General features: G+C 48.2%; 1 protein-coding gene across 1 annotated transcript in view; it reads right to left on the bottom strand.

Annotated features, from left to right (window-relative positions):
- UTP14A (UTP14A small subunit processome component) overlaps positions 1 to 17,159 on the bottom strand; it is a gene marked incomplete in the record, with an annotated part of 35,906 nt that extends 18,747 nt beyond the window's left edge. The window contains 4 exon segments of the mRNA XM_073598109.1: positions 550 to 614; positions 5,934 to 6,007; positions 9,391 to 9,477; positions 16,937 to 17,159. Of these exon segments, the coding sequence (XP_073454210.1) occupies positions 550 to 614; positions 5,934 to 6,007; positions 9,391 to 9,450 (199 nt within the window).
- Positions 17,160 to 24,287: the final 7,128 nt, after the last annotated feature.

Raw genomic sequence — 24,287 nt, 5'->3', positions numbered from 1 at the left:
AGATGAGGGAGGAGCAGATGAGGGAGGAGCAGAGAAGCTGTGGGCGGGGCAGAGAAGCTGTGGGCGGGGCAGAGAAGCTGTGGGCGGGGCAGAGACACTCAAGCTGCTGCAAATACGGCCACTAGAAGTCTCCAAGAGACATAAGAAGCCGGCAGGCTCGTTATCACCAGTGACAATGTCGTTGGCCACACCCCCTGAAACGGAACTGAAAAAGTGGGCGTGCTTATAATTAAATTCTGCAGCTTTTTTTTTTTTCAATATAAAAACGGGATGCCATAGCTCTACTTCAAGTGCCAAGAACACCGCATACATATTGTACATGACATCAGTGTCAGGATACAGAATGCAAATTCAGGTGGAGGAAAAGCATCAGAGAGGACTCCCCGACTCCTCTACTATAACAGCCAATCAGGAGCGAGCCTCAGAAAAAAGGGGATCGGGGGGGGGGTCTCCTCTGAACTCCACACATTTCTGTCAATGGACAGCGCTGAGCATTGTAGAATACAACAGCATTATACAAAATGTAGATAAAACAGAAGGGGTCCAAACCTTCCGCGGTGATGCCGAATTCGGATACATGCAAACTGGCCTCTGTGCGCTCCGCCAACCTCCGCCTGTTTTTGAGAGGGGAAAAAGAAAAAAAAAAGGAAACAAGATCAATATACATCAATAGATTATGATTTTACCACACTTTGATTACAAATTCTTAGCTACGGAGTGTATGCCTAGGCTCTGTTCCGACGCGTTTCATCACAAAGGGCTTCATCAAGGGTTCACCAATGCCCGATTTTGGATTACTTTCGGTACAGATCTGGTAGAAGCCGCTCAGTTTAAAAGAGCTTGAATCTGCCTCTTAAAGAACTTGTATAGTAAGGACTGGGGATGGAGAAGATGCCTAAGGAGCCAATCAGGTGTACTGTAGTGCTCATGAGCTGAGATGGAATATTCTTATAGAGAGATGAGCTGTTTATTGCGCCGCTTCTCCTTTCACTGTCCATTCACAGGCTGGGAGGAGGGAAAAGACCTGCAAGTGGTACTAAACAGCAGCAGAGGAAAGTCAGGCCCCTTCCCTGCCAGACAGAGCTATGTAAAGCCTCATACACGCGATCGGATTGTTGGCCAACAAAACCTCAGACTTTTGTCGGGAAGGCGTGTGCCTGGATTTTGTCTTGCATACAAACAGCAATTGTTGGCCAACAAACACAAACGTGGTGACGTACTACATGGTTTTTCAGCTCTTTAGCGCCACCCTTTGGGCACCTTCTGCTAATTTCGTGTTAGTAAAAGTTTGGCGAGTGTTGATTCGCGCTTTTCAGTTTGCGCTTTTCAGTTAGTTTCTGAACGGCCGTTATCGGAGGAGATAACGTGTTGTTTATTATTGACCTTGGAGTTATTGCTTTGACCCAAGTCCAGTCCAGGAACAGGAGGAGGAGGAGTTCTTGGACCAAAAATTGGTTGCTTTATTATAATGGTGACCAGTATGTCCTATGCCTCTGCTGCGGGAGCTCCAGGAGAATAATCCGAATTTCTCCGAATTATCTCCGGATGACGGACCCCTCTGCTTTCACCAACTCTTGGCATTGATGACCCCCCTATATTAAGAAGCAGGACACATGCATGAGGCTTTTATTTTATTTTTTGGGTTGAATAATAATGATTTGATTTGTTATATTTTCTAGATTTTTGGATGCATAGAATGCACTTTGGTTAAAGCGGTGTTCCAGTCAGCAGCTACAAACACTGTAGCTGATGACTTTTAATAAGGATACTTACCTGTCCAGGGAGCCCGCAATGTCACACCCCCCCCCCCCCCCCCCCCCCGAGGCCGATCCATCCATCGGATCGGGTGGCGGCCCCGCCATCCTAACGAAGGGAAACAGCCAGTGGAGCCTTGCGGCTTCACTGCCCGTTTCCTACAGCGCATGCGCGAATTGCGTGGCGCTTTGTGATTGGCCCTGCTGTTTTCTGGGACACACACATGTCCCAGAAGACAACGGGGCAGCTCGCCGAAGAGGAGGAAGTGAAGGAACAGCGCCGCGGAATAGGAAGAGGCAGATTAGGAAGACTGCCTAGCAACAGGGGTTTCTGGTAAGTAAAAAGAAAATTTTTTTCTTTCAAATGTTTTTTTTTTGAGAATATTATTGTGATTTTTTATTTTAGGGTGGACCTCCGCTTTAAGTTATATTGGCAGATTTCATGTCTAATTTTGTTATCTTTTTTAATGCACAAGTGGTAAAAGAATTGTGGAGAATAATACTTGGCTTTGTGTTTTACATCAAATGACAGTTTGGGAGTCGGCAGTTACATTTTATAAAATACAATGTAAAACTAGAAAAGCTACAATTTCTGGGAAAATTGTGAAAAGTGTTCTTGCCTCTACAACAGGAGTGGGCGGAGTAACTGGGAGGAGTGGCTTGAGTAACTGTTGTGTGGTTGGAGTTACTGTGAAAAGTCTTAAAAAGCTTAATATTTTAAAAAGTATAAATAGTAGTAAAAAAAGTTGACGAAGTCCCATCATTAGCTGAAAGAGCTGAACATTTTCTTCAAAAAAAATTTTCTTCAAAAATGATTTTTTTTTTTCAAAAATATTTGTTTTTTCAAAAAAAATTTTCTCAAAAATTTTTTTCTTAAATATTTTGGTTGTTTTTTCAAAAATTTTTTCTCAAAAATAATTTTTTTTTTAAATATTGTTTTTTTTCAAAAATTTTTTCTAATAATTTTTTTTTAAATATTTTGTTTTTTTTTCAAAAATATTTTCTCAAAAATAATTTTTTTCAAAAATATTTGTTTTTTCAAAGATTATTTATTTTTTTCTCAAAAATTTTTTTTTTTTTCAAAAATTTTTTTTTTTTATATTTTGTTTTTTTTTTCCAAAAATGTTTTTTTTTAAATATTTTGTTTTTTTTTCAAAAATTATTTATTTTCAAAATTTTTTTTTTTTTCAAAAATTTATTTTTTTTAAATATTTTTTTTTTTTTTCAAAAATTATTTTTTTCTCAAAAATAATTTTTTTTTTTTTTTTTTTAAATATTTTCTTTTTTTTTTTTAAATATTTTTTTTTTTTCAAAAATGATTTTTTTCTTTTTTCATGGGGCGGTCATAATGTTTTGGCTGATCATGTTGTGGTCATGATGTTTTGGCTGATCATGGGGTTGTCATCTTTTGTCACCTCGAACACTCTAATTTTGAACATTTCGCCATTCATTCCTATGGGACCAATTTCGCCGCAAAAACGATATTTCGTGAACCATTCGGCGAAACGTTCCACAAAGTAATAGCGCACCATTCGGGAACAATCCGCACGTTTCATTATATTACTTGTCTATGTAGTGTAAAAGCTGTGGGAGGAGTTAGGGTGGTAAATTTGGCTATAATAATAATAATAACTAGAAAAGCTACAATTTCTGGGGAAATTGTGAAAGTGATCTTGCCTCTACAACTGGAGTGGGCGGAGTAACTGGGTGGGGTGGAGTGGCTTGAGTAACTGTGAAAAGTGTTAAAAAGCTTAATATTTTAAAAAGTATAAATAGTAGTAAAAAAGTTCCATCATTCGCTGAAAGAGCTGAACATTTTTTTCAAAAGTAATTTTTTTTTTCAAAAATGAATTTTTTTTAATCAAAAATGATTTTTTTTTCTTCAAAAATGATTTTTTTTTTCAAAAGTAATTTTTTTTTTTCAAAAATGAATTTTTTTTATTTCAAAAATAATTTTTTTTTTTCAAATATATTTTTTTTTCAAAAATAATTTTTTTTTTAAAAGAAATTTTTTTTTCAAAAATATTTTTTTTTTTCAAAAATAATTTTTTTTTTCCAAAAATATTTTTTTTTTTCAAAAATTATATTTTTACTTTTTTCAAAAATTTTTTTTTTTTTTCAAAAATATTTTTTTTTTTACATGGGGCGGTCATAATGTTTTGGCTGATCATGGGGTGGTCATAATGTTTTGGCTGATCATGGGGTGGTCATAATGTTTTGGCTGATCATGGGTTTGTCAGCTTTTGTCACTTCCCACTCTAGTTTTGAACATTTCGCCATTCATTCCTATGGGACCAATTTCGCCGCAAAAACGTCATTTCGTGGACCATTCGGCAAAACATTCCACAAAGTAATAACACACCAATCGGGAACAATCCGCTCGTTTCGGTATATTATTTGTCTCTGTAGTGTGAAAACTGTGGGAGGAGTCTACAAGCATTATCAAGTCTAGCAGATGAAGTCACATGCATTTGGGGTGTCTCAGCATCTTGTGTTTACAACCACTGTTTCCTAGCAACGCTCATGCCTTGTTTATGCTTCCCAAATACTGCTTCATCAAAACTGCCCCATCAGAATTACCCCATCAAAACTGCCCCATCATATTCCTCTATTATAAATCAGTACATGGTGTATCTGTCCCCTCCCCCGGGCTCTGTAATCAGAGCTGAGATGCTCCAGCCACCTCCCCCCCTGTGTATAACAGAAGCTTTGGTAACCATGGCAACAAAACAAACACTAACAGTACACTCTGATTAATGGCTAAAATTTCCTGAAATGACCTCTAAACAAATGGCCGTATTTTAAAAACTATACATCCTACAGCGAAGATCTTTATATTGTGAGAATCACAAGACCCAGACCTAGATTTTGATGTATAGTATGTCTCTGAAATATTAAAAATGAAGGCACGGTCGCAGTTTAGAAATTGCCCTTCAAATTTGGAGGGGGCTAGAGTGTAGTTTCAATGAATGTCAATGGACGGCGTGAGTTGCAAACAAATGGTCATATTGTGAAAACTATCAGGACTATGGCTTAGCTGTGGACATGTTTAGTGGCAGCAGGGATAGCTGAACGTTTTGATATAAGATTTGTGTAGGTGGGCTTGAAAATGAGGGAGTGGCGGCAGTTTAGAAATCATGTTCTGATTTTCCAGCTTTTGTCATCTCCCACTCTAGTTTCCCCATTCATTCCTATGGGACCAATTTCGCCGCAAAAACGACGATATTTCGTGAATCATTCGGCGAAACGTTCCACAAAGTAATAGCACACCATTCGGGAACAATCCGCACGTTTCGGTATATTACTTGTCTATGTAGTGTAAAAATTGTGGGAGGAGTTAGGGTGGTAAATTTGGCTATAATAATAATAATATATATGTGAGATAACAGTAAGTGGTCTTGCTATGCAGGAACACTTAACAAGAGACACCAACATAGTTGTATCTTTGATCTTTAAAGCTATATAATGGTGTTGTGGTAACTTGCCCCAAATAAAGAAAAAAAAATAAATAAATAAATAAATATAATAATAATAATAAATAATAATAATAATAATAATAATATTATTCTTGATATCACTAGAAAAAAAAAAAAAAAAAAGCCTTTGAAAATGTGTTTGCAATAACTCCATCAGTATCACCAGCAAAGCAGCTTCATTATTATCCTATTATAGAAGAAGAGAATTGTGCGCCGCACTTCCAGATTTCATCATTTGCCGCGTCACAAATGTTAATTCTCCATTACGAATGTTAGTTTTACAAGACCGACGGCTTCCAAGAATGCGTGTTTGTACTTTGGACTTTTGTCCGACGGACTTGTGTACACACGCTCGGAAAATCCGACAACAGACATTGGTCCGCGGAAAATGTTAAAAAACTTTTAAACCAACATTTGTCCGCGGAAAATCCGACAACAATTGTCCAATGGAGCGTACAAAAACGGTCGGATTTTTACCAACAGCCTGTCATCGAACATTTCCCGTCGGAAAATCAGATGGTGTGTACGAGGCTTCAGGACTGGATGGACAGGAATACAAATCGTTTGGCAGGTAAAACAAACCCCCCCCCATTTATATATATTTCATCAGCTGTTCTGAAGTCCGGCTACAAACATTGAAGAATAACATTTGACTTATTCCATTCAGAGATTAGAGACGCCTCTACAGACTCATCGCTCCGACCTTTTCTTTCCATCCAAGGAGGAGATGGCTTCCAGCAGCTTCTGGTGTTTGCGCTCCGAGTCGCTTTCCTCCTGCTAAAAAAAAAAAAAAAAAAAAAAAAAAAACAGAAGGGTCATTCCAGGATCACAACGCAAACTACTATGAGAGGGTCAGTCCGCCCATATCTAACATTTCAGTGTTTGGTGGAGGACTTCGCATAAAGCTTCTTCTGAGATACCCCCACTATGACCTCACTGTGCTGAGTTCAAAGTACTTCCCACCATCCCTGTGCTGAGTTCCCGGGTCTGTACACCTGATGTGCCCATTATGAGGGGTTCCCACCATCCCTGTGCTGAGTTCCTGGGTCTGTACACCCGCTGTGCCCATTATGAGGGGTTCCCACCATCCTTGTGCTGAGTTCCCGGGGTCTGTACACCCGCTGTGCCCATTATGAGGGGTTCCCACCATCCCTGTGCTGAGTTCCCGGGTCTGTACACCCGCTGTGCCCATTATGAGGGGTTCCCACCATCCCTGTGCTGAGTTCCCGGGTCTGTACACCCGCTGTGCCCATTATGAGGGGTTCCCACCATCCTTGTGCTGAGTTCCTGGGTCTGTACACCTGCTGTGCCCATTATGAGGGGTTCTCACCATCCCTGTGCTGAGTTCCCGGGTCTGTACACCCGCTGTGCCCATTATGAGGGGTTCCCACCATCCCTGTGCTGAGTTCCCGGGTCTGTACACCCGCTGTGCCCATTATGAGGGGTTCCCACCATCCTTGTGCTGAGTTCCCGGGTCTGTACACCCGCTGTGCCCATTATGAGGGGTTCCCACCATCCCTGTGCTGAGTTCCCGGGTCTGTACACCCGCTGTGCCCATTATGAGGGGTTCCCACCATCCCTGTGCTGAGTTCCTGGGTCTGTACACCCGCTGTGCCCATTATGAGGGGTTCTCACCATCCCTGTGCTGAGTTCCCGGGTCTGTACACCCGCTGTGCCCATTATGAGAGGTTCCCACCATCCCTGTGCTGAGTTCCCGGGTCTGTACACCCGCTGTGCCCATTATGAGAGGTTCCCACCATCCCTGTGCTGAGTTCCCGGGTCTGTACACCCGCTGTGCCCATTATGAGGGGTTCCCACCATCCCTGTGCTGAGTTCCCGGGTCTGTACACCCGCTGTGCCCATTATGAGGGGTTTATTTTGTCTTACAAAACAACAAGTTATATACAATAAAACCATAATAAATAAATAAAACATATTTACAAAATAATTGAATTTGATAATACAAAACAAGAACATAATAAATGGTACAAACCAAATTGCGCACAACACAATCCCTACGGGAGAGCCAGACTAAGGAACATCACCGTCACCATGCATGGAGCCTTTCATCAAAAACGGAGTGAGAACTGCCATTAGGGTAGCCGAGGAAGACGTTTCTTAGCCTGACTCCTCCCTCTCCCTGGAGAACCAGCGCGCTTTGTTGCACCCCGACACTCATCCTCCATAGAGGATGCCGTACTCAACAAGCCCCATTCATCATCATCATCATCATCATCATCTGACAGGACTTCAAAATTATTTTCCAAAGGCAAAACCTTAGGACTTAAGGTAACTGTACCTCTTTTTTTTTGCCCCTCCTCCTTTAAACCTCCAACCACTCCATATCATCCTTGGACAAACCGGAGTCAACAGCCTCCCCACACCTATCCTTCCCTTCACCCCCCCACTCTCCCTTCCCTTATCTACCACCAGGCCAGCCTCTTCACCATCCTCCCCACGATCCTCAATAGAAACCCTGCAGCGTCAGGGGGGGAGGGGGACTGGCACTGCACTTGATGCACCCACCTCAGCACCTCTCGCTGCCTCTGCAATTTTAGAAGACATAGAAGGAATGGATACATTCTCGGTAACTGAAACCTTACCTACAGACTGGGAAGACATGGGCACACTAGGTAAATGCACAGACTGGGAAGACACAGACATACTGGGTATTGGCACAAACTAGGGCAACTGGGAAGACACAGACTTACTGGGTATTGGCACAGACCTTAGACACAATCAAACCTGCTGGCAGAGAGTCTGAATCAGCTGGGATAGCAGTCTTCTGATTAGCAGAGGCAGGATCCGCCCCCCTCCCCCTGCTCTGAACACACAGCTTCTCTCCTGGGATCAATCGCAGTCTTGCTGAGCGGGGCCTTTTCTGCCACTTTGTTCACAAGTAAAAAATTTGGGTTTTTTTTTGCTAGAAAATTACGGTACTTTAAAACCTCCCAAATGTAAAAAATATATATGAGACCCTAGGGAATAAAATGGCGGTCGTTGCAATTTTTTTAACTCGCATGGTATTTGTGGAGCAGCTTTTGAAATGCAAAAGCAAACATTATTATATATATATATATATATATATATATATATATATATATATATATATATATATATATATATATATATATATATATATATAGTTTTTCCGTTTCAAAAGCTGCTGCACAAATATCGCGCGACATAAAAAAATTGCAACGACCGCCATTTTATTCCCTAGGGTCTCTCAATAAATAAAGAGAGATAAATAATTAGAGAAAACATTTTTTGTAAAAATATAAAAGATAATGTTATCCGCCAAATCAACAGATACCAAACATGTCACGCTTTAAAATTGCGCACGCTCGTGGAATGGCGTCAAAACTACGATACTTAAATCTCCACAGGCGACACTTTAAAACTTTTTTTTTTATACAGGTTACCAGTTTTAAAGTGGGGGTTCACCCACACCGCCAAAAAAAAAAAAATTAAAAGCCAGCAGCTACAAATACTGCAGCTGCTGACTTTTAATAAATGGCCACTTACCTGTCCCAGGGTCCAGCGATGTCGGCAGGGGACGCCGAGAACCCGCTCGGTTCTCGGCAGCTGCCGCCGCCATCCTAGGTGAGGGAATCAGGAAGTGAAGCGTTGCGGCTTCACTTCCCGGTTCCCTACTGCGCATGCGCGAGTCGCGCTGCGCGTCCCGAGTGGTCCCCGCTCTCTCCTGGGAGCTGTGTGTTCCCAGCAGACAGCGCGGTCGGGACGGGAAGAGGCATAGACTCCCATGGAGTCTTAGACAGGTATCTGCACCCCCCTCCCCCCTGAAAGGTGCCAAATGTGACACCGGAGGGGGGGAGGGTTCCGAAAAGCGGAAGTTCCATTTTTGTGTGGAACTCCGCTTTAAGTTACAGAGGAGGTCTAGTGCTCCAATTATTGCTCTCGCTCTACCGATTGCGGCGATACCTCACATGTGGTGCGAACAGTTTACACATGTGGGTGTGACTTGCGTTCGCTATTTTGCGTGCGAGCAAAGAGGGATGATGTGCTTTAAAAATTTTTTTTTTTTTTTTTTATTATATTTATTTTAATTTTTATTTTTACATGGGTCCCTTTATTGTTTTTTTTTTTTTTTTGGGGAGTGGACCTTTGAAGGTGCCAATGATTTGACGTTTGCTCACCTCATCCTCGCTGGCGCTCACATTACAATCGGTCACAAACAGATCTTCCTCGTCCTCCATTGGTGCGTTGTTATCAGAATGTCACCTCTGGAAAACACAAAGCGGTGAGAAGTGTTAAGCGGGATGATAACTCCCCCTGAATGCCAATTTGTAGTCCTGTGAGCCTCCAGGTAATTGACCAAATCTGGTCTCCAAAGTAGTATATCTTTGCAAATGATCATCTGCTAACGTTACGCATGTCTCATAACCGTGCAAAATAGTTAAACCAAAAATTGTATACACGCTGCGCTTATCAAAATAAAAAATAAGACATTTCCACTAAAATATTAATAAAGTGATATTGTGCCGAACATATACAAAATCTATTAACAACTATTAATACTATACTATACGTTAATGTGCAATAAATTTCAATGAATTAATAAATAGGTAGAAGTGCTCCAATCAGCCCGCGTATTGCAAATATTCCACAAAGCTTGTGCAACTTTCAAACATTTGATTGATAATTCAACACAAACATCCATGCGGTTTAGTGTTGCATCCAAGCATATCAGTACTGCATCTATACCAGTGTTTCTCAACTCCAGTCCTCAAGGCGCACCAACAGGTCATGTTTTCGGGATTTCCACCATTTTGCACAGGTGATTTGATCAGTTTTCACTGCCTTAGTAATTACCACAGCAGTTTCATCTGAGGGAAATCCTGAAAACATGACCTGTTGGTGCGCCTTGAGGACTGGAGTTGAGAAACACTGATCTATACAATATGGTGTTAGTGCAATGTTCGAACAATAAAAAGTTAAAAAATACAAAAAAAAAAAACGCATCCATGCGATTTGGCATCCATGTGATTCTATGCAATTCAGTGCTGTGTTGCTGTGCAATGATCAAATTAACAGTCCGATTTCGTGTTGCATCCATGCATTTCAGTGCTGCATCTATGCAATATGGTGTTAGTGCAATGTTCGAACAATAAAAAGTTAAAAAATACAAAAAAAAAACACGCATCCATGCGATTTGGCATCCATGTGATTCTATGCAATTCAGTGCTGTGTTGCTGTGCAATGATCAAATTAACAGTCCGATTTCGTGTTGCATCCATGCATTTCAGTGCTGCATCTATGCAATATGGTGTTAGTGCAATGTTCGAACAATAAAAAGTTAAAAAATACAAAAAAAAAAAACACGCATCCATGCGATTTGGCATCCATGTGATTCTATGCAATTCAGTGCTGTGTTGCTGTGCAATGATCAAATTAACAGTCCGATTTCGTGTTGCATCCATGCATTTCAGTGCTGCATCTATGCAATATGGTGTTAGTGCAATGTTCGAACAATAAAAAGTTAAAAAATACAAAAAAAAAAACGCCTCCATGTGATTTGGCATCCATGTGATTCTATGCAATTCAGTGCTGTGTTGCTGTGCAATGATCAAATTAACAGTCCACAGATCTTCCACAATCCATTCATGTGTTGTGGTGAACACAAACTAAAGTGCTGTGCGCTCATACAAGTGCTCCCTCCCCCAGGTGATAGCCCCTCCCCCAGGTGATAGCCCCTCCCCTCAGGGCGTGCGACCTTGCAATTAAGCTTGGTCAGAATGCGCCTTAGAACCTCTCTGGGTTGGATGTTATATGCAGGGTCCTGGATAGATTTGCACTGGTGTCTCTGTTCCTCACAGCAGTCCTGTTTGTACCTCAATATATCAACATAAAAAGGACTTCATGGTGCAGTATGTACTAAATTTATTAAAATCATAAACAAATCCCGCAATGGGTACTCACAGTAACAAGGCGCTTCAGGGCGCCACACTAAAACAGCAGAGACGAACAGGCAACAGCGGCCGGTATGGGGTGGTGTGCTAATCTGTCCCAACAGGTTGTGTGTATAACGTTCCGTCCTGTCCCCCTCCCCTACGCGTGTTCGATACAAAGGGGTATTTGGTATCTTCATCAGGGGGGCGATTTGATTGGACGGTGAACCTGTCAATTAATATATCCTCTCTGTGGCCATTTTGTTGCGGCCTGCTGACACTCTAGTAAGCAATCAATGTGTTTCTATGGGAGAAACGTCTCTATGCAAAAATAGATGGATACAAAAATGGCAAAAGATAATAGCCATGGATTCCCCATTTTGCCTGATATATATATATATATATATATATATATATAGTAAAAACATTTAAGAATGATATTACTACGTTAAACTACTCAGGACGGACGTGGGACGATTAGATCGGCACCCCCTATGTAAACCAGTTGCTGTGAGAGATGTAACATAGTAAATCTACAAAACGACAATATAATATAGAATTACATGTAAGAGGTTAAAAATTAAGAATAAACATAACAAATAAAAAAAAAAATATATAAAATAAAAAATAAAAATCCAAAGCTCATACGAATAATAACTCGTCTATATGAGCATACATAATCAAAGTTTAATACATATACTTAAAACCACAAGAGAAAAAAAAATTAAATATAAATAAAAAATAAAATATATATAAAAAAACAGTATATTGCTAGCAAACACGGGTTAAACATTATATAGTACAAAAAGGTATACCTAACCCATAAGATAGTGTTATCACTATGGATAGTAACAGGATATGCTCATAAGCGGTTGTGTATAGCCAAGAAGGGGCAGTATATACTCCTTGGCTTCACCATTCCTATGTGTGTAGTCATACTGGTGTGACATGATGTTGGGATATATTAACCACTAGATCTGCATTCCCGGGAGGCCGTCATATGACGGCCTCCCCTGTGCATGCTCCCTGCACGCGCCCTACAGGGCGCGCGCCGGGCGCGCTGTGATCACTGAGTCTATGAGACTCAGCTGATCACAAATCCGTGTAAGGGGCCGGTCACGGCCCCTTACCATGTGATCAGCTGTCAGCCAATGACAGCTGATCACATGATGTAAACAAAAAAAAAAAAATCGGTAATAGTTTTTTTTTTTTTTACTCACGCTGACAGCGCGAGTAGAAAAATAAGCCGATCACCGGCTCACATGTCAGGGACATCGGTCACCGAAGTGGAAGAGGCACATCTGCCTCATCAGTGCCCACAAGTACCACCTATCAATGCCCACCTGTAGTGCCAATCAGTGCCACCTGCCAGTGCTGCCCATAACTGCCACCCATCGGTGCCCATCACTGCCACCTATCGGTGCCCATCAGTGCAGCCTCATCAGCGTACATCAATGAAGGAGAAAAATTGCCCGTTTTAAATTTTTTATAAAAAAATATAAAAATTTTTTTTAAAAATTAAAAAAAAAAAAAAAAATCAATTTTTTTAATTTTTTTTTACCAAAAAGTAAAAACCGCAGAGGTGATCAAATACCACCAAAAGAAAGCTCTATTTGTGGTGAAAAAATGATAAAAATTTCATTCGGGTACAGTATTGTATGACCGCGCAACTGTCATTCAAAGTGCGTCAGCGCTGAAAGCTGAAAAATTGGTCTGGATAGGAGGGGGGGGTTCAAGTGCCCCTGTAAGCAAGTGGTTAAAAATATGTGTGTGTGCTCAATGGTTACCCTTCCAGGGGCCAGAGAGCCCAACTGGTGTATCCACCACGATTCTCTTCTGCCGATTTCCCTCACATAAATTGGACCCCCCCCTCCAGTGACGTTTGGGTGCCTCAATGCGCCAAAATTGCATCCCTACTGTACTCTTGGTGTGTACATCTCTAAAATGTACAGATAAAAAAAATGCTCATCAAACCCCCCTTTTTTTTTATATTTCTCACGTGTTCTTCAATACGCTCTTTTAATGCCCTAACCGTTCTACCAACATAAAATTAAATTACATGGGCATTTGACCGCGTGAACTACACCAGCTCTATCACAAGAGATGAAGTCCCCGATGGTCTATGTGCGGTTGTTGAGTATATTGACAAAATCTGGTGTGGAAACCTTTCCTATCCCCAAAACAACTTAGGTTTAGGAGGGGGGGGGGGGGGCTCTACTACATTGTGCACCAGTAGGTCACGTAGACTGGGTGCTGCTCTCTTGTATCCTGTCCTAGGCTTTTCTGAGAGACTCCCTTTATAAACGGACATCTTGTTTTAAGATGTTCCAATATTTATGGATAATTCGCTCCACATCTTTATCCTGTAGATTGTAGTCCGGAACAATACAAGTACCCATATCATTGCCGGTGCTGGTTTATCCTTGACTAAATCCTCCCTATTTAGATTCTTACATTTTATTTTTTCTCCTTTTCTCTCTATTAAATGTTTGAAAGTTGCACAAGCTTTGTGGAATATTTGCAATACGGGGGCTGATTGGAGCACTTCTACCTATTTATTCATTCATTGAAATTTATTGCACATTAACGTATAGTATAGTTATTAATAGATTTTGTATATGTTCGGCACAATATCACTTTATTCATATTTTAGTGGAAATTTCTTATTTTTTTATTTTGATGAGCGCAGCGCGTGTACAGTTTGGTTTAACTCCCCCCCCCCCCTCCCCCGCTGCTCCCTCCCATCATTTACAAAACCCGCCCCGCAGCTCCCTGGACACGCCATCCAATACCCTCGTCTATACCGGACTAGACATTCGCCACTCGTTCCGAATCAAAATCCGGAAAAAAAAAATGTTTTCGTTATTTGGATGTATCCGAATTTCCAAATTACAATAGTAACAAATTAAAAAAAAAAAACAGAATAATAACAAACGAAATTTCAAATCGAATTTGAAAACAAGAATGGGATAAAACAATAGAAAATAAAGGAATAAAATATAAAAGAATAGAGTAAAATAGAAAATAAGGGAATAAAACAGAAGAGAATAGAAAAAAAAAAAATAGAATACTATAAAATCTAAAGAATAGAACCGTCTTCCAAAACTCGAAGTCTGAATAGAAAAGAAAATAGAAATATAACCATCTTCTGAAATCCCTCCATCCGTGAACCCCTTGCATGCGCCCTCCATCTGTGAAACAACAACCCCCCCCCCCCGTGCTCTCCCTCCATCTGTGAACTTCCTAACCCTACTGCGTGCACCCCCAATCCGTGAACCCCGCCCCCGTCCATGCACACGCCCTCCATCTGTGAGCCCCCGCCCCGTCCATCCATGAGCACGCCCTCCATCTGTAAAGCACCGCCCCTTCCACAGTCCTCCATCTGTAATTCCCCGCCCTGTCTGTGCGCACGCCCTCCATCTATAAAGCCCCGCCCCTTCCACACGCCCTCCATCTCTAAACCCGTGAACACGCCCTCCATCTCTAAACCCCCGCCCCGTGCGCACGCCCTCCATCTCTAAACCCCCGCCCCGTGCGCACGCCCTCCATCTCTATACCCCCGCCCCGTGCGCACGCCCTCCATCTCTATACCCCCGTGCGCACGCCCTCCATCTCTATACCCCCGCCCCGTGCGCACGCCCTCCATCTCTAAACCCCCGCCCCGTGCGCACGCCCTCCATCTCTAAACCCCCGCCCGAACGCCCTCCATCTCCAGACCCCCGCTCCGTGCGCACGTCCTCCATCTCTAAACCCCCCGCCCCGTGCGCACGCCCTCCATCTCCAGACCCCCGCCCCGCGCGCACGCCCTCCATCTCTAAACCCCCGCCCCGTGCGCACGACCTCCATCTCTAAACCCCCGCCCCGTGCGCGCGCCCTCCATTTCTAAACCCCCGCCCCGCGCGCGCGCCCTCCATTTCTAAACCCCCGCCCCGCGCGCGCGCCCTCCATCTCTAAACCCCCGCCCCGCGCGCGCGCCCTCCATCTCTAAACCCCCGCCCCGCGCGCGCGCCCTCCATCTCTAAACCCCCGCCCCGCGCGCGCATGCCCTCCATCTCTAAACCCCCGCCCCGTGCGCACGCCCTCCATCTCCAGACCCCCGCTCCGTGCACACGCCCTTCATCTCTAAACCCCCCGCCCCGCGCGCACGCCCTCCATCTCTAGACCCCCGCCCCGTGCGCACGCCCTTCATCTCTAAACCCCCCGCCCCGTGCGCACGCCCTCCATCTCTAAACCCCCGCCCCGTGCGCACGCCCTCCATCCCTAAACCCCCGCCCCGTGCGCGCGCCCTCCATCTCTAAACCCCCGCCCCGTGCGCGCGCCTTCCATCTCTAAACCCCCGCCCCGTGCGCGCGCCCTCCACCTCTAAACCCCCGCCCCGTGCGCGCGCCCTCCATCTCTAAACCCCCGCCCCATGCGCGCGCCCTCCATCTCTAAACCCCCGCCCCGTGCGCGCGCCCTCCATCACTAAACCCCCGCCCCGTGCGCGCGCCCTCCATCTCTAAACCCCCGCCCCGTGCGCGCGCCCTCCATCTCTAAACCCCCGCCCCGTGCGCGCGCCCTCCATCTCTAAACCCCCGCCCCGCGCGCGCGCCCTCCATCTCTAAACCCCCGCCCCGCGCGCGCGCCCTCCATCTCTAAACCCCCGCCCCGCGCGCGCGCCCTCCATCTCTAAACCCCAGCCCCGCGCGCGCGCCCTCCATCTCTAAACCCCAGCCCCGCGCGCGCGCCCTCCATCTCTAAACCCCAGCCCCGCGCGCACGCCCTCCATCTCTAAACCCCCGCCCCGCGCGCACGCCCTCCATCTCTAAACCCCCGCCCCGTGCGCACGCCCTCCATCTCCAGACCCCCGCTCCGTGCGCACGCCCTTCATCTCTAAACCCCCCGCCCCATGCGCACGCCCTTCATCTCTAAACCCCCCGCCCCGTGCGCACGCCCTCCATCTCTAAACCCCCGCCCCGTGCGCACGCCCTCCATCTCTAAACCCCCGCCCCGTGCGCACGCCCTCCATCTCTAAACCCCCGGCCCCGCGCGCACGCCCTCCATCTCTAGACCCCCGCCCCGTGCGCACGCCCTTCATCTCTAAACCCCCCGCCCCGTGCGCACGCCCTCCATCTCTAAACCCCCCGCCCCGTGCGCACGCCCTCCATCTGTGAAACCAGCCCCTTTTGTCCATGCATGCGCCGTTCATCTGTGAACCCTCGCCCCGCACACGCCCTCCATCTCCAGACCCCCGCCCCGTGCGCACGCCCTCCATCTCTAGACCCCCCGCCCCGTGCGCACGCCCTTCATCTCTAGACCCCCGCCCCGTGCGCACGCCCTTCATCTCTAGACCCCCGCCCCGTGCGCACGCCCTTCATCTCTAAACCCCCAGCCCCGTGCGCACGCCCTCCATCTCTAGACCCCCGCCCCGTGCGCGCGCCCTCCATCTGTGAAACCAGCCCCTTTTGTCCATGCATGCGCCGTTCATCTGTGAACCCTCGCCCCGCACACGCCCTCCATCTGTCCATCTATGAACCCCTGCGCACACCCTCCATCTGTAAAGCCCCCCACCCTGCATGCACCCCCCTTCTGGGACCCCCCACAGCACCCGCCGTCCTTCCATGAACCCCTCCTGTGTGCGCCCCCCACCTGTGAACCCCCTCCTTCCATGAAAACCCTCTCATGCGCCATTTGTGAACCCCCCCCCGATTATCTGGCACCCCCCAGTGGAGGGGGAGGGGAGCCTCTCATAGTGTCAGTGATGACAGATCCTCCTCCTCACACCGAACAGGAAGAATACATTCAGGGGCCACACCTGGGTGAGTATGGGGCCCCTGGAGCACCAACACAACGACAACCCCCGGCCCTCCCTCTGCTGGGACTTGTAGTGCCCCCAACATCACATTCCGGAATCTCACCCTCCACACGTGGGACCCTGGAGCCGTACAGCGAGCACTTCCGCTCTCACTTGCCGGTGTCGTAAAACTTCCTGCGGCCTATGCAGACTCTCGATCACGTCACTTCCTGTGCGGCTACGTCAGAACACAAAGCTGACGGCGGAGGGGCCTTACCGCGCGTGCGCGACTTCACCGCGACTTTACGGCGCGTGCGCAGCCTCTCCTTTCAGTGGAGGAAAATTTTAGGACTCGAGCGGGCGGGCGGAGGCGGGGCGAGTTACATTGTCATGACATTACATGATCGTCAGCACCGCCTCCAGCCCCGCCCCTAATACGCCCTCTAGCCTGCTCTGGAGAAGGGGGGGCGGGGCATGGGACAAGGTCGAGATATAATATAGAGCTGTGTCTGTGGGAGGGGCCAAGCCTTTACATAGAAGACATTCGTCATCAATATGATCATCCACACTGCATGATGTACATAATGAAACCACCCACCCCCCCTACCAATCAATTGCAGCCATTATGCCCGTCATAAGCACAGTTGCCAACATTGTAAAAATATTTTTAGGCACACTTTTTGGTCTGGAGGTGGAGTTGCATTATAATTAGGGGGCGGGGGCATGCATTTGTGGGCGTGACATAGTTGAAATAAAAAATGCAGCACGCATGGGTTCTGTGGATTGTGTGGCTTAAATGGGCGTGTCTCAAATGGGGTGTGGTTAGAGTCTGAGATGAATGAGGGATGGAGAGGAAAAGGGAGGGGAGAGGGAGAGGGATGGAGGGACAGCAGGCCCAGATCCTACACCACAAATGTGTATTCCAGAGTTTAACAATCAGCAGATAAAGATACTCCAAACACCTGGTGTTGGCGCTTCAATCATCCCGGCGCCATGGCTGTTATGGTGTCAGGATGATTGAAGCGCATTATTTCTATTATGACATTGTAATATAAAATGAAATCATTCAACTCAATATAATGCTGAATCAGTGGGAGCCCTGAGTGTGTCACCTGCCACCAGATGCCATCAGGTGTCCCCAGCGGAGTCCCTCCTTACATCTGTTGTGCCCATCAGTCCTCCTTACATCTGGTGCCCCTCTGTGACATCCAGACTATACAGCCCCCCCCCGTGACATCCAGACTGGCCCCCCCCAGTGACATCCAGACTGGCCCCCCCCAGTGACATCCAGACTATACAGCCCCCCCTGTTACATCAAGACTGCCCCCCCTGTGACATCCAGACTATACAGCCCCCCCTGTGACATCCAGACTATACAGCCCCCCCTGTGACATCCAGACTATACAGCCCCCCCGTGACATCCAGACTATACAGCCCCCCCCGTGACATCCAGACTATACAGCCCCCCCTGTGATATCCAGACTATACGCCCCCCCGTGACATCCAGACTATACAGCCCCCCTGTGACATCCAGACTATACAGCCCCCCCGTGACATCCAGACTATACAGCCCCCCCGTGACATCCAGACTATACAGCCCCCCCGTGACATCCAGACTATACAGCCCCCCCGTGACATCCAGACTATACAGCCCCCCCGTGACATCCAGACTATACAGCCCCACCGTGACATCCAGACTATACAGCCCCCCTCTGTGACATCCAGGCTATATGGCCCCAAAGTTGGTAAAGCGGAGCCTCGTGGTTACAGTAGAGATTGAGCTGTGGCACCGCCCATTCCCTGCCCCTTTCCATAACCGGTCACAGAGACTGACAGGGGGGCGGAGCGGGCCGGGGGGTGGGCGGCGCCGCAGCTCAATCTCTATTGTAGCCATCTGGCCAGCCTACTTCTACGGACTTCTTGAAAATGTCTCCGCCGGCCGCGGACCTCTAGCGGCCGGCGGCGCGAACCTCGGCGGCGAAAATTGGGAAAAACCAAATTTCCCGGGACATCTCCCGGGAAACTATTAAATCTGGAAAAGGGTCTAAATCCCGGGAATGTCCCGGGAAATTCGGGACAGTTGGCAAGTATGCATATGCAGCCATTTGTGCCCATCATATGCACCCATAGTGCCCATCAAATGCAGCCACTTGTGCCCACCATATGCAGTCACTGTGCCCCATCATATGCAGCCACTGTGCCCCATCATATGCAACCAGGCGCGCCCCCTGGCTCGGCTGTCACTTCACTAACACACCCCCTCCCCCGCGCGGCCAGTCTAGCGGCACTTACCGAGAGTGATGGGGCTTCCTCCTCCTCTTCTGTAGCGGCGGCTGTGGCTCCTGTGTCTGCTCGGCTCCTCAGGCTTCTTCCGCCGTGTCACCTCTTCCGCCAAAGCGTTAGGTATCCAATAGGATCGCCTAATGCTTTGGCCAATCGGGAGACAGGTCTCACTGAGGAGGAACGTTACTATGAAAATAGCGAAAATTCACTTGCTATGCCACACAACAGGGTGGGATCGAGAAGCAGTGCTCTGCGCCCCAAGCTCACCCTATTTTGAAGCTTATTAGAGCCTCTGGCTGTAATCATGTGCTTCAAAATACACATCCCCCGCCTATCCCCGCCATAGTAATTCATGTGTCCGGCGTCCTGATAGGGCTGGGCACATGAATGGGGAGGGCGGCAGAGGTGACGGGGGGGGGGGGGGCGGCGCCCGTGCCACTGGTCTTTGATCTCTGTCAAGTGCTGGGGGCTGGATCGCCTCCGCTGTTTTTCCTCCAATCAGGGGCCAAAGAAGCTAAGTGCTAGTTTACCTGTAGCCCCCACACTGGAGACTTGTACACCATCATCATGGCATCCCAGGACAGTGGGTACTGGGTCCCCCGAGGGCAGGGTACATGTGTGACCCGCTTTTGGGTCACTGGTGGCTTAGGGAGAAGAAGAGAGCCCCTGGGTGGCCGGTGGAGAAGGAGAGAGCCCCTGGGTGGCCGGTGGAGAAGGAGAGAGACCCTGGGTGGCCGGTGGAGAGGGTGAGGGCTCCTGGGTGGACGTGGGAGAAGGAGAGGGCTCCTGGGCCGCCAGGGGAGAAAGAGAGGGCTCCTGGGTGGCTGGGGGTAGAAGGATAGAGCCTCTGGGTGGCCGGTGGAGAAGGAGAGAGCACCTGGGTGTTTGGAGGAGGAGAGGGCCCCTGGGTGGCCATTTAGTCAACAAGAGGGCCACTGGGTGGCCGTGGGAGAAGGAGAGTGCACCTGGGTGTTTGGAGGAGGAGAGGGCCCCTGGGTGGCCATTTAGTGAAGAAGAGGGCCCCTGGGTGGCTGGGGGAGAAGGAGAGGGCACGTGGGTGGTTGGCAGAGAAGGAGAGGGCCCCTGGCTGTTTGAAGGTGAAGGAGATGGCCCCAGGGTTGGCCAAAATTGGAAGAGCTGGTCCTTGGGTAGTTGGAGGAGTAGAGGGTGCCACCCTTCTCCCCTGAGGACAGGGACACCCTTCTCTCCCCGGAGGACAGAGACACAGGAGGATGGGGACACCCTTCTCTCCCCCGGAGGACAGGGGACACCGGAGGATGGGGACAGCCTTCTCTCCCCCAGAGGATGGGGACAGCCTTCTCTCCCCCGGAGGACTAGGACACCCTTCTCTCCCCCGGAGGACAGGGACACTGGAGGATGGGGACACCCTTCTCTCCCCCGGAGGACAGGGGACACCGGAGGATGGGGACACCCTTCTCTCCCCCAGAGGACACCCTTCTCTCCCCCGAAAGGCCAGGACACCCTTCTCTCCCCCGGAGGATGGGGACACCCTTCTCTCCCCCGGAGGACAGGGACAGCCTTCTCTCCCCCAGAGGATGGCGCCAGCCTTCTCTCCCCGGAGGAAGGGGACATCCTTCTCTCCTCCAGGGGATGGGGACACCCTTCTCTCCCCCGGAGGACGGGGACACCGGAGGATGGGGACAGCCTTGACAGCCTTCTCTCCCCCGGAGGATAGGGACACCGGAGGACGGGGACAGCCTTCTCTCCCCCGGAGGACAGGGACACCAGAGGATGGGGACAGCCTTGACAGCCTTCCCTCCCCCGGAGGATGGGGACACCGGAGGACGGGGACAGCCTTCTCTCCCCCGGAGGACGGGGACAGCGGAGGATGGGGACAGCCTTCTCTCCCCTCTGGTGTCTCCGGGGGAGAGAAGGGTGTCCCCGTCCTCCGGGGAGAGAAGGGTGTCCCCGTCCTCCTGTGTCCCCATCCTCCGGGGGAGATAAGGGTGTCCCCGTCCTCCGGGGGAGAAAAGGGTGTCCCCGTCCTCCGGGGGAGAAAAGGGTGTCCCTGTCCTCCGGGGGAGAAAAGGGTGTCTCCGTCCTCCGGGGGAGAAAAGGGTGTCCCCGTCCTCCGGGGGAGGACGGGGACCCGGTACCCACCAGGACAGTGGGTACCGGGTCTCCCAAGGGCAGAGCACATGTGTGATCCGCTTTTGGGTCACTGGTGGCTTAGGGAGAAGAAGAGAGCCCCTGGGTGGCCGGTGGAGCAGGAGAGAGACCCTGGGTGGCTGGTGGAGAGGGAGGGCTCCTGGGTGGACGTGGGAGAAGGAGAGGGCTCCTGGGTGGCCGGGGGAGAAGGATAGAGCCTCTGGGTGGCTTAGGGAGAAGGAGAGAGCCCCTGGGTGGCCGGTGGAGAAGCAGAGGGCTCCTGGGTGGACGTGGGAGAAGGAGAGGGCCCCTGGGTGGCCGGTGGAGAAGGAGAGAGCCCCTGGGTGGCCGGTGGAGAAGGAAAGAGAGCCCCTGGGTGGCTGGTGGCGAGGGAGAGGGCTCCTGGGTGGACGTGGGAGAAGGAGAGGGCCCCTCGGTGGCCGGGGGAGAAGGATAGAGCCCCTGGGTGGCTTAGGGAGAAGGAGAGAGCCCCAACGGTGTCCCCTGTCCTCCGGGGGAGAGAAGGGTGTCCCCATCCTCCAGTGTCCCCATCCTCCGGGGGAGAGAAGGCTGTCCCCATCCTCTGGGGGAGAGAAGGCTGTCCCCATCCTCCGGTGTCCCTGTCCTCCGGGGAGAGAAGGGTGTCCCTGTCCTCAGGGGAGAAGGGTGGCACCCTCTGCTTATTCTATGCAAAGGCTTGGCCCCTCCCACAGACACAGCTCTATATTTTTTTCTCGACCTGCCATTGATATACAACACGTGGCCCAGCCCCCCTTCACCAGAGCAGGCTCGGGGCGGGGGCGGGGCTGGAGGCGGTGCAGCTTTAAATTTTATCTTGACTCTGCCCCATTGATATAGACTGTGCTATGCAGGAAATGGGCACACCCCCCCTTCAGCAGAGCAGGCTAGGGGGCGTATTAGGGGCGGGGGCGGGGCTGGATAATGTAACTAGCACGGCCTCTGCCCACCCGCTCAAGTCTAAAATTTTCCTCGACTGAAAGGAGAGGCTGCGCATGCGCGGTAAGGCCCCCGCCGTCAGCTGTGTTCTGACGTAGGAAGTGACGTGGGTCGAGAGTCTGCCTAGGTGCCAGGAATTTTTACAACACTGTTCTGCCGAGAAAGTTCCCCTCTGCGGATAAGGACCCCCCTGTACTGCGCAGGCGCAGCGCTTGCGCAGTAAGGGCCGGCGGAAATAGCCGAATAGTTGTAAATCAGCGGTACACGGCGCCTGTAAGAGGGCTACTCGCGGGCTCGCTTGGCTCGGCACTTTTTTATTCTACCTCTAGGTCCACTCGGATGGTGGGGCTTGAACCTGGACTCAGGGCGCAGGTTCAGCTGACTGAAGGTTTTCAGCTTCGGCTATTCTCGGCGGCTCCTTAGTCGTTTGTCCTGCGCAAGCGCTGCGCCTGCACAGTACAGAGGGGGGTCCTTATCCGCCGGGGGGAACTTTCTCGGCAAGACACCGGCAAATAATATCAGTTCTGCGAAATGATACTTTGTTAATAGTTTTATTAGCATGATATTCAATGTTTCTCTCTTGGATACATCAACATATCCTCCAGAGGAACATTTTCAGCTCAGCTGATTTAATCTTCCACCCGCGGGTTATCAGCTGATAGAATCAGATTAGGAAATATTTTTCTTAGTAACTCTTATCTGTTCAATCACAAGTGGGAAAAAAAAAACACTTCCTTTTCTTGCCCTATATATATATATCGCAAAGCTCTCTTCCTTTTCATTTCTTGCAAGTTGGAAATGGAGCAGCGTGCAAAGCTCGCAGCCGTTTTCCTCGGAATATGTTTTATCCTCGCGGCTTTTCCTTGCGTTTCTTCAAAAAGAAGCCCCGACCTTATCATCGAACGCATCACCGATTTACTAAAAGATCTGAAAAAGGAACTGGAACGTTTGGTAAGAGAAGCCTTCAAGATCCCAGAGATCATTTCTAATAGTGATGAGAAGATGGTGAATAAGAACTGGAAGACTTCATTCATGGAAAGTTATATGATGCGATTTTTTTTTTTTTGTCGTTTTTTTATTCTAGGCGAACAAGTCGGGTCACTTCAGAGTGAAGGGTCCATCAAGAAGAGCTTGGGTAAGATTTGTAAAATGTTACTTGAAACGTTATTATTGCTATACAGGATTTATAGAGCGCCAACAGTTTACGCAGCGCTTTACAATATAAAAGGGAGGCAATCCAGTTACAATACAATACAAGAGGATTAAAAAGGCCCTGGTCAGAAGAGCTTACAATCTAATAGGGTGGAGTGGAGGGTCCAACAAAAAAACTATCCAACTATCCAAGTATAACAACCGATGCGGCTAAAAGCCGCTCGGCTGTTATACCGGAGGAGCGGGAGGGGACTCCCCGCCGCCTCCCGCCGCTCTTTCGGGCCTCCCGATCCACCGGGGGCTATATATAATGTTTGGGGGCTCTAAGTAATTTTCTAGCAAAAAATACGGATTTTAACTTTTAAACACCAAATATCAAAAATAGGCTTAACCACGTCAGCCCCGGAAGGTTTACCCCCCCCCCTTCATGACCAGGCCATTTTTTGCGATATGGCACTGCGTTATTTTAACTGACAATTGCGCGGTCGTGCGACGCTCTACACAAATAAAATTGACGTCCTTTTTTTTTTTTTCTCACAAGTAGAGATTTCTGTTGGTGGTATTCGATCGCCTCTGCAGTTTTTTATTTTTTGTGCTATAAACAAAGATAAACGATTTTGAAAAAAAAAAAAAAATTTTTTTACTTTCTGCTATACAACATTCAATCAAAAAATAGAAAAAAAATCTAATTTCTTCATCAATTTAGGCCGATATGTATCCTGCTACATATTTTTGGTAAAAAAAAAAAAAAAAAAAATCCCAATAAGCGTATGTTGATTTGGTTTGCGCAAAAGTTATATCGTCTACAAGCTATGGGATATTTTTATGGCATTTTTATTTTAAGCAATGGCCGCGATCAGCGATTTTTAGC

The sequence above is a fragment of the Aquarana catesbeiana genome, linkage group LG09 (assembly GCF_042186555.1).
Source record: "Aquarana catesbeiana isolate 2022-GZ linkage group LG09, ASM4218655v1, whole genome shotgun sequence".
NCBI classification, from domain to species: domain Eukaryota; kingdom Metazoa; phylum Chordata; class Amphibia; order Anura; family Ranidae; genus Aquarana; species Aquarana catesbeiana.
Note: the sequence above shows the minus strand (reverse complement) of the source record. Positions and strands in the feature narration are given on the sequence as shown.